General features: G+C 43.9%; 1 protein-coding gene across 2 annotated transcripts in view; it reads left to right on the top strand.

Annotated features, from left to right (window-relative positions):
* Window positions 1-17,375, top strand: part of WRN (WRN RecQ like helicase) — a 212,458-nt gene that overhangs the window by 171,706 nt on the left and 23,377 nt on the right. For both annotated transcript variants that reach the window (XM_077476232.1, XM_077476231.1), the window contains exons 31-32: window positions 11,167-11,304; window positions 12,954-13,116. In XM_077476232.1, the coding sequence (XP_077332358.1) occupies window positions 11,167-11,304; window positions 12,954-13,116 (301 nt within the window). The remainder of the gene's footprint in view (window positions 1-11,166; window positions 11,305-12,953; window positions 13,117-17,375) is intronic.

Below are 17,375 nucleotides of genomic sequence, written 5' to 3'. Positions count from 1 at the left end.
TCCTCAGGTGCTGCAGGCACTGGCTTATACAATTAGACTCTTTAGTAGTAAGGGAAGATCATGTAACTCCCATCTGGGAGTGGCCACTCAACACAAATAACTCCCCTAGGATCGTAAACCGTGCACCAGATATATAATATGAGAGACACAGGGAATTCACACCTTTATTTTTGTCAATGAAATGGGAAATAAAGGTATTGTACCTAAACCATGGAAGCAGGCACAAATATATCCATAGTTACTCCATACAAGAAACAAAAATGTTTTTATAAAAGCAGTAGACTGTGAGTATCTCTCTCCCACCATTGCCTATAGCAACAACAGACATAATGCTTCACCAATGTAAACAAATTCAATACAGATCCATTACAATACAGAGTTTTTCAAAAAGAATGATGCAATTTTAAAACCTTATATCTGTACAACCACGCACCGCCAATGATTGAAACCTGTACTACAGGCGTGGCCTAGAATTTCAAACGACGGTTGCTAGATACCAATACTAGTGCCCAAATAGACGCTAGCCTCAGTCGTTAACAAGATGGTGTCTATGCAGCAAAGGGCATTTTGTGTTCTCCCATTTAGCAAGAGTCTGAAAAAATGGTGCAGCATGTTTCAACAGCGTTTCTGAATTGATCAAATTGGCAAAGAACATTCGTCATTGGTTTAAACAATTTGAAGAATCGGGGTGTTTATGTAAGGGGAAGAGTCCAGGGAGACAATGCACTTCAGAGGAAAATGTGCAACAAAGTCAAGAGGCTAAGCCCGCACAAGTCCGCTCGTCGGCTAGCTGAGAATTTGTGATCCCTCATACGACTGGCATGTGTTAATACGACGTTTGCTTCTGAGGCCATTCCGATTGCAATTGGTGCAAACTCTTTGTGTAAGTGACAGAAGAAAATGTTTCGATTTCTTGCATATGCTCTTAGACAACATGGAGGATGACAGATTCCTATGGTTGATTCTTAGAGATGACGAAACGTTTCATCTAAGCGGTAAAGTATTGTGTCACAATGTTCGCCACAGGAACTTGTACAGCACGAGCGAGATTCACCAAAAATGTATGTACTTGTTTACAAAGATTTATGGTCCTTTCTTTTTTGAGGGAAACACTGTCGATGGCTTGCCGGTGGACATTGTTTCCGCCCGACCCACGGGCATGCTTCTGCAGTGGGCACGCCACCGACGCACGTCCACCCGTAACTGCGCGAGCCGACGTATACTTACTGAGATTCACGCAGAGAGCCATGTAATGATGGCAGCTGGTTGGCAAGTGGTTAAAAAAACTAAAACTTTTACAACCCCTTTAAAGGATATGTAAGCAACATATTCATATTTCTGATATGTGGCAGCTGTACCATGTATTTGTATGAAAGTTTCCTTTTCTCTTTGTATTGCTTCCTTTTGTGTAAAATACCTGGTTTTCCTGCCAGTCACTCTACTATCCTATTAGAAACTGACCACACTAGGCATGAGAGCACAGCATTGTCAGTTTTCTTGCCGTGCTGGTAACTCAGCCTACTCTCCTTCAATGATCAGACTTTTGCTGACACGCCCCTGCACAGCCATTCATTGGGAAGACCAGTGTGCTGCTGTTTCTCCTCCCCGCCTCTCTATGCAGCTGAGAGCAGAGGGTATGTGATCACTTTTAAAAAGGGGGGGGGGTATTTATAGTGTGTGTGTGTGTGTGTGTGTGTGTGTGTGTACAGTGTATATTAGTCTACACACCGGTTAAAATGTCAGGTTTCTGTGATGTAAAAAAAAAAAAAATGAGACCAAGATGAATCATTGCAGAACTTTTTCCACATTTTAATGTGACCTATAAACTGTACAACTCAATTGCTAAACAAACTGAAGTCTTTTGGGGGGGAGTGAAAAAAAATAATGTGGTTGCATAAGTGTGAACACCCTCTCACAACTGGGGGATGTAGCTGTGTTCAGAATTAAGCAATCACATTTAAACTCATGTTAAATAGGAGTCAGTACACACCTGTCATTTAATGTGCCTCTAATTAACCCCAAATAAAGTTCGCTCTTCTAGTAGGTCTTTCCTGACATTTTCTTAGTCGCATCTTACAACAAAAGCCATGGTCCGCAGAGAGCTTCCAAAGCATCAGAGGGATCTCACTGTTAAAAGGAAACAGGAGAAGGATACAAAAGAATTTCTAAGGCATTAGATATACCATGGAACACAGTGTAGACAGTCATCATCAAGTGGAGAAAATATGGCACAACAGTCCCTCAAGCATTTCTGAAAAGATGAGAAGAAAACTGGTCAGGGAGGCTGCCAAGAGGCCTATAGCAAGGTTAAAGGAGCTGCAAGAATATCTGGCAAGTACTAGCTATGTGGTACATGTGACAACAATTTCCCATATCCTTCATAAGTCTGGGTTATGGGGTAGAGTGGCAAGAAAGAAGTTTTTTCTTAAGAAGAAAAACCTTCAAGCCCCGCTAAATTTTGCAAACACACCTCTGAAGTCACCCAAAAGCATGTGGGAAAATGTGTTTTTGTCTAATGAAACCAAGGTTGAACTTTTTGGCCATAATTCCAAAAGATATGTTTGGTGCAGAAACAACACTGCACATCACCAAAGGAACACCATACCCAGTGTGAAGCAGGATGGTGGCAGCATTTTTCTTCAGCTGGAACAGGGGCCTTAGTCAAGGTAGAAGGAATTATAAGCAGTTCCAAATACCAGCCAATATTCACACAAAACCTTCAGCCTCCTACTAGAAAGCTGAACATTCACCTTTCAGCATGACAATGGCCCAAAGAATACATCCAAATCAACAAAGGAATGGCTTCACCAGAAGAAGATTAAAGTTTTGGAATGGCCCAGCCAGAGCCCAGAACTGAATCTGATTTGAAAATCATATATGGAGGTTAAATATCTCTCTCCAGGCGTAAAAAGTGCCCCTTTGTCCTCTGTAACTAACTAACTAAAATTGACTCAAAATCAAGTTCACTAAACAGATCCCCTACGTATTTATACAGTATCTCACAAAATTGAGTACACCCCTCACATTTTTGTAAATATTTTATTATATCTTTTTATGTGACAATGATGAAGAAATTACATTTTGATACAATGTAAAGTAGTGAGTGTGCAGCTTGTATAAGCGTGTGAATTTGCTGTCCCCTCAAAACAACTCAACACATGGCCATTCATTTCTAAACCGCTGGCAACAAAAGTGAGTGCACCCCTAAGTGAAAATGTCCAAATTGGGCCCAGTTAGCCATTTTCCCTCCCCGGTGTCATGTGACTCGTTAGCGTTACAGGGTCACAGGTGTGAATGGGGAGCATGAGTTAAATTTGGTGTTATCGCTCTCACTCTTACTGGTAACTGAAAGATCAATATGGCACCTCATGGCAAAGAACTCTGAGGATCTGAAATAAAAAAAATTGTTGCTCTACATAAAGATGGCCTAGGCTATAAGAAGATTGCCAAGACACTGAAACTTAGAACAGGCCTCGTCGACCAAAGAAGTTGAGTGCACGTGCTAAACTTCATATCCAGAGGTAATCTTTGGTAAACAGATGTACGAGTGCTGCCAGCCTTGCTGCAGAGGTTGAAGGGGTGGTGGGTCAGCCTGTCAGTGCTCAGACCATACGCCACACACTGCATCAAATTGGTCTGCATGGCTGTGCTCCCAGAAGGAAGCCTCCTCTAAAGATGATGCACAAGAAAGCCCGCAAACAGTTTGCTGACGACAAGCAGACTAAGGACATGGATTATTAGAAACCATGACCTGTGGTCTGATGAGACCAAGATAAACTTATTTGGTTCAGATGGTGTCAAGCGTGTGTGGCGGCAACCAGGTGAGGAGTACAAAGACAAGTGTCTTTCCTACAGTCGAGCATGGTGGTGGGAGTATCATGGTCTGGGGCTTCATGAGTGCTGCCGGAACTGGGGAGCTACAGTTCATTGAGAAAACTATGAAAGCCAACATGTACTGTGACATACTAAAGCAGAGCATGATCCCCTCCCTTCAGAGACTGGGCCGCAGGGCAGTATTCCAACATAACCCCAAACACATCTCCAAGACGACCACTGCCTTGCTAAAGAAGCTGAGGGCAAAGATCATAGACTGGCCAAGCATGTCTCTGGACCTAAACCCTATTGAGCATCTGTGGGGCATCCTCAAACGGAAGGTGGAGGAGGGCAAGGTCTCTAACATCCACCAGCTTCCTGACGTTGTCATTGGAAGAGTGGAAGTGAACTCCAGTGGCAACCTGTTAAGCTCTGGTGAACTCCATGCCCAAGAGGGTTAAGGCTGTTCTGGAAAATAATGGTGGCCACACAAAATATTACTCACTTTTGTTGTCAGAGGTTTAGGCATTAATGGCTGTGTATAGTTATTTTGAGGGGGACAGCAAATGTTCACTGTTATACAAGCTGTACACTTACAATGTAGCAAAGTGACATGTCTTCAGTGTTGTCATCTGAAAAGATATAATAAAATATTTACAAATATGTGAGATACTGTACATGGTGATCATACCCCCTTAATCTCCTCTATTTAAGAATAAATTCAGTTCAGCTAATCTTGTCGCGTAGCTGAGCTCCTCAATGCCTCTTATCAGTTTGGTTGCATTTCTCTACATTTTCTCCAATTCCCAAATATCCCATTCGTTTTTATCACTCTAATGTTTTTTCCTTCTTTTTACCTGGTGATCCTGCTAGTAATAGACGCTGTTACCTAGGGTGACAGTGTTAACCCACTATACCCTATTGGTTCAGAATTGGCATTGTCACCTTACACTAGGTTCACACTATGATGGGTCTGCGAGCCACGGTCATTTGAATGGACTGCCATGCCTCTTGAAATTGAGGGAAAATGTGCCCTGCAGCATTTTAGAAATCGCAGCCTGCACGGGAACTGCAAATGCAGTGCAGTTCCCAGTGCCAGAGCAATTTCCAGCAACTCTCACGCATTTCCTGTTTCACTGTTCGGGTGGTTGCGACTGCAGGAATGGGTGTGGCCCGGCAGTGGGAACCACCGGCGCAAGTGTGAACCTAGGCTTGGTAAAAGAAAAGCATGTTGGCCTGCACAACAACTCCTCCTATAACATAGGGGTAGGTGTTCTATAGTCAAAAAGAGAATTGAGAACAGTGAGGCAATAAAGGAAGTAACACACTTTCTAAATTTCTGGCATGTTCAACAGGTATATTTCTTTATCGTGGGAGGCAGAGTTAGGCTTTTATTCCTTACTTACTGGGTTATACGCCATATCTAGGTGAATGGACACTGGTAGACCAAAGTCTTACACAGGAAGTCCGCCCCTATATAACCCCTCCCATACAGGAAGTACTTCATTTTTTTTTTACCAGTGTCTGCAAGGTGGATGAGCACGTTTATTTGAGCTCTCTCAAACTCCGGGTCTTGCGTCCCAAAATTAATCTTAAATGAATCAAGGGATTGACCGATCGGATCTATATGAGTAAAGATTATAGGCTAAATTTAAATGGTACCCGAGCCTCGCAAAGACTACACAAGGATCCTGCAAGGTTTTGCCTATATTGCGACCTTAGGGCGTTGGACCCTGCGTAGTGGAATCCTGGACACTACAGAGCTAAGGCATTCCTGCAGGCTATGGTACAGGTCCAAGGGAGTGGACCCTAAAACATGAAAAGGGTACCCAGTCCTTAAAGGTCCCTAAGTGACGGAACCCGCTGTGACTGGTGAAGATTGGGTAATTCGTTTTTAAGGTTGCCCTGAACCTGGACGCATTAGTGAAACCCCCTTATTGTGGGGTTCCCTATGTAAAGCTGCTTGTGCCATGGGGGTCCAACACAGCTGCGAACCCGCATGCACTATGGTAAACCATCGTACGCAATGGCGAACCCCTGTGCACAGACTCATCTGAAAAAAGGCAGCTAAGACAGCAAAAAAATATATATTCCTACAAAAACACCAGCAGCTAGCCCAAGCTCCCCCTGCTGTCACTGCCACACAGGTGTCCAGCCTCTTGCTAGTTTGACAGATTGTTACAACACATGTTTAAGGTTTAAGGCACTAGATCATTTAGTGCATCAGGGAGTGATTCTACAGGTTCCTATATTTAAAAGGGGCACGCCGTTTTATTTCAAACCTGTTCATGGTACTAAAACCAAATGGGAACACAAGGCCCATTTTGTATCCAAGATCCCAGAACCAGTATCTATTAGACTTTTCACACTGGCAGCGCCCAGCCATTACCGCTAAAGCACAGCTAATTTTTGTGGCGCTTTTCGGTCACTTGCAGGATGCTTTTTACCCCCAAAAATTGTAAAAAGTCCATTTTTGTGGCACTTTTAAATCACTTTTCATGTGCTTTGGAAGCGCTGCCCATTCATTGCAATGGGTGGGGTATTTTGGGAACACTATTTATAGCGCTCCCAAACCACCCCAAAGATGCTTCTTGCAGGAATTTTATTAACGTCCCGCAAGCGCCCCGCCCCAGTCTGAAAAGACACACTGCAATGAATTGGAGGCAGTTGTCAGGTGCTTTTCAGAGGTTATTTCAAGCACTAAAGCACCTGAAAACCACCTCAGTGTGAAATTAGCCTTAATCCAGTCCTTTTGGATGGAGTCAGTACACTCGGTAGTAGTCTCGGTCCAGATGGGAGACTTTCTAGCCTCCATCGATATCAAGGACATGTATTTACACGTACCTATCTTTCAACCTCATCAGTTTCCTGCATTTTGCAGTATATAAACATCTTTTCCAGTTTGTGGCTCTGCCATTCCGGCTTGCCACAGCACCTCGGGTGTTTCCAAAGGTCCTAGCACCAATACTGGGTCTGTTAAGGGCCCAGGGAATCTTGGTGCTTGGCTACTTGGACAACCTTCTGCTCAGAGATCATGTACTGTAGGCCCTAGAACAGAGCATAGCCTGCACAGTGCAGTGTTTACAAAATCTGGGCTGGGTCATAAATGCAGAAAAGTCAGCCCTGAGGCTAGCTCAGTCTCTGAAGTATTAAGTATTTGAAGAATCTGAGAAGGATGGTGTCGAGGCAGTTCCCTACGCAGTTCCCTTTGGCCGGTTCTATTCTAGGCTTTTACAAGACATCTTGCCGGCTTGGAACAGGAGAGTGCAAGCCCTGGATTACCCTATGTCCTTATCTCCTTGGGCACGCTTAAGCCTAAACTGGTGGTTGCAGAATCGGAACCTGCGAAAAGGAAAAATTACCACAGATGCCAGTCTGGCTGGGGAGCGACCCTAGAAGGGCTCACAGCTCAGGGGAGATAGTCAAGGGCAGAGCAGAGCCTTCCCATTAACATCCTAGAGGCGATTCAGTTCGCATTGTGCGCTATATAAGTATTTCATTCATTCATTCATTCATCCTGGAGTCGCAGGCAGTGCGTCTGGCCCTATGGTTCTGGACGGTGGAGCTTCAGGACTGCTCTATCAGGGTTCAGTCCGACAATGCCACTGCGGTGGCCTACATCAACCACCAAGGCAGTACCAGGAGGCGGTCAGCTCAGGTGGAGGTGAACCACATATTAGCCTGGGCAGAGGGACATGTGCTGATTCTATCATCTGTCCATATCCTGGGGGTAGAGACCTGGATGCAGATTATCTGAGCCGCCAGCAGATCTGCCTTGGAGAATGGTCCCTGCACCAGAATGTGTTTTGGGAAATTTGCCAGCAATGGGGATAGCCAGATGTCGATCTATTGGCATCCAGGTTCAACAACAAGCTACATAAGTTTGTGTCCGGAACAAGGGATCCCTTGGCAATTGGAGCAGTTGCTCTGGTAGTTCCATGGAGTTAGTTCTCCCTGGTTTATGCTTTCCCCCAATCCCTCTCTTTCCACATTTGTTGCGCAGGATTCGGCAAGAGGGGGTTTCAGTCATCCTGGTGGCACCAGCCTGGCCCAGAAGGTCCTGGTTTCCTTAGATTGTGAGATTGGCAATAGATCAACCTTGGGCGCTTCTGCGCCGCCCCAATTTACGGTCTCTAAATTTGAAGGCATGGCTGTGGAAGCCAGGGTGTTGACTCGTTTGCTTCCCTCCATTAGGTCACCTATGAGTCCTTGGGACTTAAACCTGGTGCTATCTGTGTTACAGAAACAACCATTTGAGCCTATCAAGGAAATTCCATTAGTCTTGCTGTCACGCAAGCTAGCCTTCTTAAAGGCCATCCCCTCGGCTAGAAGGGTGTTGGAATTGGTGACCCTTTCGTGCAGGGAACCATACTTGATCCTTCACCATGACAAGGTCGTGTTATGATCTATTCCATCCTTCTTGTCAAAGGTGGTGTCGGCCTTTCAATTAAATAAGGATGTTTTTGCCTTCCTTTTTCTCTCAGCCTCATTCGGCAGAAGAGAGACAACTGCATTCCTTGGACATAGTGCGGACAGTCAGAATTTATTTGATCTGCGGAGCTCCAAGGATCAGATTCCTTTTTTATTTTACCAGATGAACCCAAGAAGGGGCAGGCAGCTTCCAAAGCTTCCATCGGCAATTGGGTCCGCCAATTGGTTATTCAGGCCTATGGTCTGAAACACAAGGCTCCTCCCTTCAGGGTGAGAGCTCCTTCTACCAGGGGTGTGGCATTAGATATCTGTGGCTCACATTTGTAAGGCTGCTACCTGGTCTTCAGTGCATACGTTCACAAGATTTTATCAGGTGGATGTTAGAGCAGCCAAGGCTTCAGCTTTCGACCATAGTGTACTACAGGCTACCATATGTCTGATGGCTGTTTTTTGGGCAGGGTGTCTCCCTCCCCTCAAGGCTATTGCTCCAGTAAGTAAGGAATAAGTCTAACTCTGTGTCCCGTGATGTACGATAGGATTTTTTTCATCATACTTACATGTAAAGACACAGAGGTCCCTCCCCTCTTTTGAGGATTCAGTGCCTTCTACAAAACTGAAGTACTTCCTGTATGGGAGGGGTTATATAGGAGTGGACTGCCTGTCTAAGACTTTGGTCTACCAGTGTCCATTCACCTAGAGATGACGTATAACCCAGTAAGTAAGGAATAATAGCCTAACTTTGTGTCCCACGATGTACTCAAATAAAAGAATTTTACAGGTAACTATGATGAAAAAAATCCTATTTTTCTGCAAAAAAGGAAAAGGTCACTTGGGCAAATGTGTTAAATGTGCAATAAAAGTATCCTAAATACAGGGTTGCTGCAGCTTAATGGTGTAATTTTACCATGAAAAATAGCTGAAAAATGAAAACTGTGCTTCTTTTTGATGTATTTAAAAGTGCTAGTGCATATATGAAACCATGCATAAAGTGCAAATCTAACCCAGAATCCGATGTTGCAGCTCTCCATGCACCTCCCATGTCTAAGTTACCCTGTGGCTAATAGGGGCACATGATGACTGAGAAAATGATGGACACTGAGAATGTGGTTTGGATTACTTAAAAAATATTGATTAACAATATCCCTCAAGAAATCTGGATTAATTCTACTGTATCAGAATGATGGAAAATTGTAAGAGTTTTGTAGGCTGTTGCCATACTGTCTGCAATCCCTGGTTAATCAAAGCATTGCTTTTATGTGGATTCCATGGTCTGTAATGTAGGAGACAAGTCGTCTTCTGAGAAAGGTCATACCTCTGAGTCACCTAGGCTGCGTAAATGATTAGTTATTTAGCTCATGTTAATTTGTTTCTGGTTACAGTGTATTGGTAGGGTAATATGATCAGGAGGGGAGAACCGCCTTCTGAACTGTATATAAGACTGTATTCTTGTTCTAATAAACAGTTCCATGTTCCTACAAGCTAGTGTTGGCTAGTGTTGTACGTTTCGCTGTAGTATCTGATACCTGAAGGTCCAGACTGGAGGAAGCAGTGTACTGTCGGAAGCACACGAGCAGAGTGTGAGACATTCCGTCACAAGCACCTTTCTCTTGTACTGCACAACACTTTATGTACAGTATGTTTACGGCATTTGTTTATTTAAATTTGTACTTTATGCGTTGTTTCATATATGCACTACCACATTTAAATAAGTCAGAAGGGAACACAGTTTTCATTTTTCAGATATTATCTGCGCTAACTGAACAGCTGTAACAAAACACTTCCCTTTTAAATATTTACCAGTCCAAAATAGAGCAAATAAAAGTTTTTTGTGGGGGTTTACAAATGCTTAGCAGTGGTTCTCCACTCCTGTCCTCAGGACCCACCAACAGGCCAGGTTTGCAAGATTACTGAAATACATCACAGGCAGTATAATTTGCTGCTCAGTGACTGCAGTATTCTAGTCTGCATCTCCCTGAGGTAATACTTAAAATCTGGCCTGTTAGTGGGTCCTGCGCACAGGGGTTGAGAGCCACTGCTTTAAGGTATCAGGCCTCTGTGCCCATCTGAAAGGGATTTGAAGAATATGCTGTGCAGCGTTGGGCAGGCCACCCAATGAAGATGTTGGCTGAGTGGGTTCAGATAAATGTGTACTCTTATCAAGCTGCTATGAGAGTGTATCTGTGCCCATCAAGAGTATGTACACTCCTCACTAGGCTGCAAAGTGTTTTGGCACAGGATTCTAGGACACCTTTCATCCGCCCTTTCACATGAAAAATCCTATTTTTGCCGCGTACACACTGCCGGATTCTCCGACCGAACGGACTTGTCTACGCAAGATTACACCAAAGTCTGTTCGTTCCTAACGTGATGACGTACAACAGGACTAGAAAAGGAAGTTCAATAGCCAGTAGCTGCCCTTGCATTGTATTTGGTCCATCTGAATAGCTTACAGACGAACGGTTTTCCCGATAGGAATTGATTCCGTCTGAAAGATTTAAAACGTGTTCTATTTTTAGGTCCGTTAGAATTTTTGAAGAAAAAAGTCAGATGAAGCCCACACACGATCAGAATATCTGATGAAATGATTCCGTCTGACCTTTTCTGCCGGAAAGTCTGGTCGTGTGTACGCGGCATCACTCTTCTTTGTGGTAACTGTCATATAACAGCTTTGATTAGCTGTGACTGCTAACCCAGATTTAAAAATACGTGTCTTTTTTTCTTTTTATTTGCAGTATTGATGGAATCAAGTTGACAATGTTATACTAATAAGTGTCCATGCTTAAATGTGATGTTGTAGGAGGTATTTGTGTTTATGGAAGGAGTCTTGAGATTTTGTTGAGCTCTGGATCATATTCAGTATCAGAACCAGAGGAATTAAAGGGGTGATCTTTGTTTTGTTTTTTCTTTGTTTTTTTTTTATAGGCAGATTCTTTTTCTGTTTCGGAATCGGATGTAAAACCAAATCCAGTTGTGTCGGTAGCAAAAGGTTCAGTTAACATGCCACTCCCAGAGTCTCAGCGCATTACCCACTCTCTGTTTCAGGACCAGAAACTGTCTTTGGTGAGTTTAGTTCTTGAACGGTTTTTGCTAGTTTACACTATCATAGAAATTCATACAGCAATTCTTTAAAAGCACCCAAACATATAAACATTAAATGCTTTCTGTATATCGATTCAGCTTGGAACAATGTAAGTATGCATATTCTATACTGGGCTGATCCCTTTGGAAGCAGAGAATCACTCTAGTAGTTGTCGCTACAATGACCCTCACTGTCTTCTGGAAACCTTTTAGCTTGCTCAGCACCAATCAGAAAATGCTTTGCGTTCTCTTAATACAAAGGGTTCTCTGATTGTATGAGCTTGAGAGGCTGTTTGATGATGCCACAATCTTCACCTAGTGAAGTCAAGAGAGTGCCTTGTATTAATTGAGAAAAATACAAGGCATGGTGTCTGTGTCGAGTAGGTGAGCCTATGTGGTTACTGTGCAGAAAGGCATCTGCTCAGTGTGAGATTTGGAAGACAGTGAGGATCAATGCAGTAGTGGCACCTACTACAGTGATTATCCACTTTCACATAGGATTGGCCAGGTATGGAATATGCCATATTTACCCTAGACCAAGTTAGGTCAATGTAAATATGGCCAAAAAAAATATATATGTAATTCAGAGTTAAGCTACGGGCCACAAACAGTATATACAATTAATTTTCTTACATATAATTATAGAGTACCCCGTTCGGGTGTATGTTTGTACAAAACTAAAGAAAATGTTTTTGGCCTGAGTGAAGAAGGATTAGGCCCTGTCTGTACCCCCACTTTCTGTCAGCCCAACAAGTTTCACTAGATAGGAAGTGAGAATACATCTGCAACAGGGACACAGACAGCAACACAAATCTGACAGGGATTTTTACCCTGTTAAGGTAAAGAATTTTCATTTTTGTTTGTGTTGCTGTTGGAGATCTAAACCTCACCTGCTGTTTGTTAAATTGGTGTGAGGGGGACATACAAGTGAGGGTAAACTATCTCTGATTATCTCATTATCCAGTACTGGGCTGCCCTAACGCAGTGCATGTTGCTGCACATAAAACATGCTTGCACTGTCATACATTAAAAGGTGTATACAGAGCCTTAACCCCTGCCTGAACAAGATATGCGGATGTGAAGAATTTCTGAACCTTTACTTCAGTCAGTCTCTCCCAGCCTGGAGTGTTAATAGGATTGTAAAAGAAGTATCTCTGGGCTCTTCAAGGACAAGGATGATGTGGCATATGTAGTGAATAATTGGTGTGGCCTCACTGCACTGATAGTAAAAGAGGCATACGTAAATAGAACTGGAGCATATTTACTCACATGTGCCAATATACCCAATAAATATGCTTTGATTACTGTTAAAAGTCCCGCAGATACAAATAAAGCTCAACACAATCATTTTTTAAAAGCTGAACGATAAAGACACAAACCATAGCACTAACGTTTTGAAGTGAGCAGTGGATGTTAGAAAGAATATACTGATGGTGATGTTTTTCTCTGCTTTACCCAGCTCTGTACTGGCTATACCATAAAGTAAGATCTTCATTTGACTGTAAACGGGAGTGAGGCTTAGTAGGGCTGCAATCACTGCCCCCTATCATTATACAAAAATTAACACACAAGCTCCTAAATACTCCACCTTCATATTTAATCTAACATTAACTGTATTTTATTTTTTACAGCAAAAAATTGCTGATGCCAGAAGTATAAGTTTGGCAGCAGTTGGCATGCATCTTTGGCAAGCTCTGAAAGCAGGTTATCCACTCGATGTGCACCGAGCTGGCTTGACTCCTGCAATACAGAAGACCATTACTAATGTGATTAAAAGTCCTCCAATAAACTCAGGTTTGGAACAATTCAAACTACACTTCTGTTGCACAGTAACTGTGATTCTTTGTTTTTTTTGGGGGGTTTTTTTTTTATGTGTTTGGCTATAAAAGCAGTCAGGATTGCATCACACAGCTAAGTTATAGATTGGCAGTGAATTACTTACTAAAAGAATTAATGACAATATTGGGGAGACCAGGAGTAGCTTTAGTTTCAAAGAGCAGTCAGTGCCACTGCTGATCGACGTTCCTGCTCACTGGCTGGCATAGAGACTTGCACACTCCTCTAACAGTAGATTACAGTGTATACCTACAGACACTGTAACTGTGGACTTATGTTAAAAGACTCGAAGTGGTTGGCAGTGTTTGATATTTTCCTAGAATTTGAAGAGGTTGTGGGGTGTTGTCTGCAGACAATGGATTTTAGACTATTTTTGAGATCTTAGAGTAACTATCCTCTAATGTCTCTTGGTACCTAAAAGACCCAATCTCCTTAATTTATTCGAAGCATATGATGGTGTAAAAAGGCATTCTAAACCTGCTGAATAATAGCATATCAAAATTATGAAAATGTTTCTTTATTCTGTCCCGTAACATATGTACTCGATCGTATAACCTGTAGAGGGCTTAACTAGTCTAATGTAGATTTGTATTGAAAAAAAAGCTTAGTGCGCCCTCTATTGAGCAAATATGTCTCTAGAAGTTTGAAGTGCCAGCAATAACATAATTGCCTGCTATTGTGATGCCGTGTGTCTGGTAATGGTAATAAAATATGCATACTGAGTGCATAAAATATGCATATATATTTAAGTGCTATGTAAAATAATATCAAGGCTCAAAATTTGTTAACTTGCAGACCAGTTTCTGGTTGCGTTTTTATCATATTACATAAAACGGTTTGAAATAAAAAAAATATATATAAATCCATAAGTAGACCAGAGAAAATTAATTACCGTATTTATCGGCGTATAACACGCAATTTTAAGGAAGAAAACTTTTAGGAGGGAAATTTAAGGAAAAAAAACTTACATTTAAATGCCCATCAATGCAGCCTTGTCAGTGTCATTTGCAGCCTTGTCATGCAGCCTGTCCATCATTGCAGCCTTGTCATGCAGCCTGTCCATCATTGCAGCCTTGTCATGCAGCCTGTCCATCATTGCAGCCTTGTCGGTCATTGCAGCCTTGTCGGTCATTGCAGCCTTGTCGGTCATTGCAGCCTTGTGCATCGTTGTCCCCTCAGCTTATGTTTTTAAAAATGGCTTTCGCCCACCTCGGCCGTACTCTGAGGCTTTCGGCCGCCTCGGCCTTACTCGGAGGCTTTCGACCGTACTCGGAGGCTTTCGGTCGCTCTCGCCGCTTCTCGGCAGTTTTCGGCCATCTTGGCCGTACTCGGAGGCTTTCGGCCGCCTCAGCCGTACTTGGAGGCTTTCGGCCGCTCTCGAAAACCGCCAAGAAGGGCCGAAGGTGGCCGAAAGCCGCGAGAAGGGCCGAAGGCGGCTGAAAGCCGCCCAGAGCCCAAAAATCGATAGTAAATCGCGGCGGATCGGCCTATAACACGCACCCGCGTGGGGAAAAAAGTGCGTGTTATACGCCGATAAATACGGTAAATGGAAACTTTATTTGGTACAGTAGCCCTGCCAACTAATTTATTTCTGTCCATTTATATCTGAGCTTGTGTGATGTGATTTTATGAACTATTGTAGTAGTGGGACCCTGTGCTACCTGGAAGATTGCTGCTTTACTCCAGATTTTGGAGAGACAGGCATGCTAATTGCACAGCTGTGTGCTGGGCTATTTAGTTGTAAACTGACTATGGCTCAGGGCCCCATCCAACAAACAGAAGGTTTGTGCATGGGAGTCAGATGGACTCCCATTCCTCTGCAGGAGTCAGAGGCTGTATGGGGACAGCCAGAGCATGCATGTCTGCAGGAGGCAGATGTAGTCTGTGACAGAGCAGCAATGAGCTGATTGTGAGTAAGCTATAAGTGAGCTTTACTGTAAGGAACTTTTTTGGTCTAAGGAGCAGACCTTAGGCCTAAGCTGGAGGCCTGAAGCAGTTGTGTGAAAAGAGTAAGCGAGAAGGCTTAAATATTCTGAGTGTGCAAGATACAGTAATGGTGGAGCCTCCTGCTTGAGCTACTAATGTCTTTTTGTGAACTTTTCCATTCTTTTAAATAAAAGTGGGCTACCAGGCCCTTAAAAATACAATTTTGGACTGGCCCACTTATTGATAATGCACAGTGGCGTAACTAGAACCTTCAGGGCCCCCCTGAACCCCAGCCAGGGCCCTTCCCTCCGAGTCTAGCGGTGGAACTCCAGGGCGTGGTCACAGGTATGACCTTTGTGAGCCCTGTAGTTTCACCACTGGCATCAGTAGTTTTTTTTTTTTTTTAGGTGCCCCATTGGGGGACTGTCCCTAGGCAGGATGGGGTCCCCGTTCCCAGATGAGGTCCTTTTCTCCAGGGCAGATGAAGTTACTGCCCCCAGGTGAGAAGGGGTCCCTGTCCCCAGGGGAGATGGGGGGTCCCTGTCCCCACGTGAGAAGGGGCCCCTGTGCCCAGGGGGAGATGGAGGGGGTAAGTAATGGTGTGTGGGGGATGGGATCCTCTCACTCACCATGACCAAGCTGCAGGCCGCGCACTTATCCATGTTGGCCTGGGCTCCATCCAGTGTGCTGGACAGGTGATCAGCATATCTCCCAGAAAGACCTTTCATCATCTGTGTATGACGGGGGAGGAAGGGGGCTGGCAGACAAGCCTGCAGTGTCCTCCGGGGAGCCAGCTCTCATAGGGCTGCACACTGCATCTGTGTGCTTAAAGTTTGTTCACCTGGGAGAAGTATGCAGTGCAGTGTGGGCCAGACTCTGGCTGGGGAGAATAGACATCAGACTGAGCGGCAATGCATGGAGCAGGAGAGGGGTACTCTGAGGAGCCAGCCGAGGACACAGGTCATGCAGGGAATGCACAACTAAAGAGCAGCCAGTGCGATAGTCGAGCATGGAGCTCTGCTAGTCACCCTCCACCTCCAGCCACCCGTGTGCATGGTGCACTGGTACCCCTAGCTGCCTATACTGCTGCCGGCCCTATGTAGAGGGGGCTGCATGGGGCCCAGTTGCGGTCGCGACTGCTGCACCCCCTATAGTCACGCCCCTGATAATGCACCTACCGCTTGAGTCTGATCACCTCAATCTTACAATATATATTAATTTTAAAAATAATCATCAAGTAGATGCCCTTGAAAATAAAGGACTATACTGTTTGCGGTTTTCGTAATTGCACAGGAGAAGAATCCAGAAACATAGGGTTATGCTGCTACCTTTTAGGAAATTGAACACACTGCCACACAAGAGCTGTTATGGCAGCCCAGTATAATCCCTCCCTCTCCCAGTTTGCCTTGTTTTTTTGCTAGTGTCCTTAAGAGAATAGACATTTCTTCTCTCTTCTGAGAGAAGCAAATGTTCCCTTGTACGCTTTTTGCTTTTTATCAAGATTTCTCTTTCTACTAGCAAGATTCTTCAGTCACTGCAGAGCCACCAGAGCTCATTTTTGCAACTTTAAGATCAACCTCATCTCGATTTTGCCCTGGGAGACCATACTCCACCAGGAAGAAAAGGGCACGGTTGATCTGTTAGTGATCAGTTGGCTAATCCATCGAACAATGGTGAACTTGGAAGCAGAATGATTCTTTGCAAGGTCCTAGGGATAGGACAAATACGGAGTCCGTATTCCTGATAGAAGCTGTTGCTTTGAGGTAAAATCTTCTGACTCTGACAACGTCCAGGCAATGAAGATTAATACCACCTTAGGAATAAGGAATAGCTCCTTACAAGAGAGGACTAACAAACTCAGAGAAGCATCTGATAGACATGATGGCAACTAAAAAGGCCAATTTACATGCAAGCTCATCTAAGGGATATCCATAATGGGTTCAAAGTGCGATTTCTGCAGGGCAGAGGGGACCAAGTAAGCACAGAGTGCTGCAAGCTGGGCCTGATGCAAGATATATTTATAAAAAAGCCAGTGAGAGAAGCGGAGTGGAAAAGAGGACCTTGAGACAGCCGGTCAATTTTGTTGGGACTAGGCCATGTGTCGTTTCCTAGTAGTGTGAGTATCTCTTGCTCCAGTTTGTGGACAAAACTTAGGTTTTGAAGTTAAAACCTAGGTAGGAGGATAAGGTGGTCTGCATTTTAAAGAGGTAGAGGCTCCTAAAGAGGTTTTTTTTTTAATATTCTACTGTGGAAGTAGAGCCTCATCTCCTGTGACATCTTTAATGAATTAG

Source organism: Lithobates pipiens, unplaced genomic scaffold, assembly GCF_037356315.1.
Source record: "Lithobates pipiens isolate NorthernLeopardFrog02 unplaced genomic scaffold, aLitPip1_a1.2 Scaffold_13, whole genome shotgun sequence".
NCBI classification, from domain to species: Eukaryota; Metazoa; Chordata; class Amphibia; order Anura; family Ranidae; genus Lithobates; species Lithobates pipiens.
Note: the sequence above shows the minus strand (reverse complement) of the source record. Positions and strands in the feature narration are given on the sequence as shown.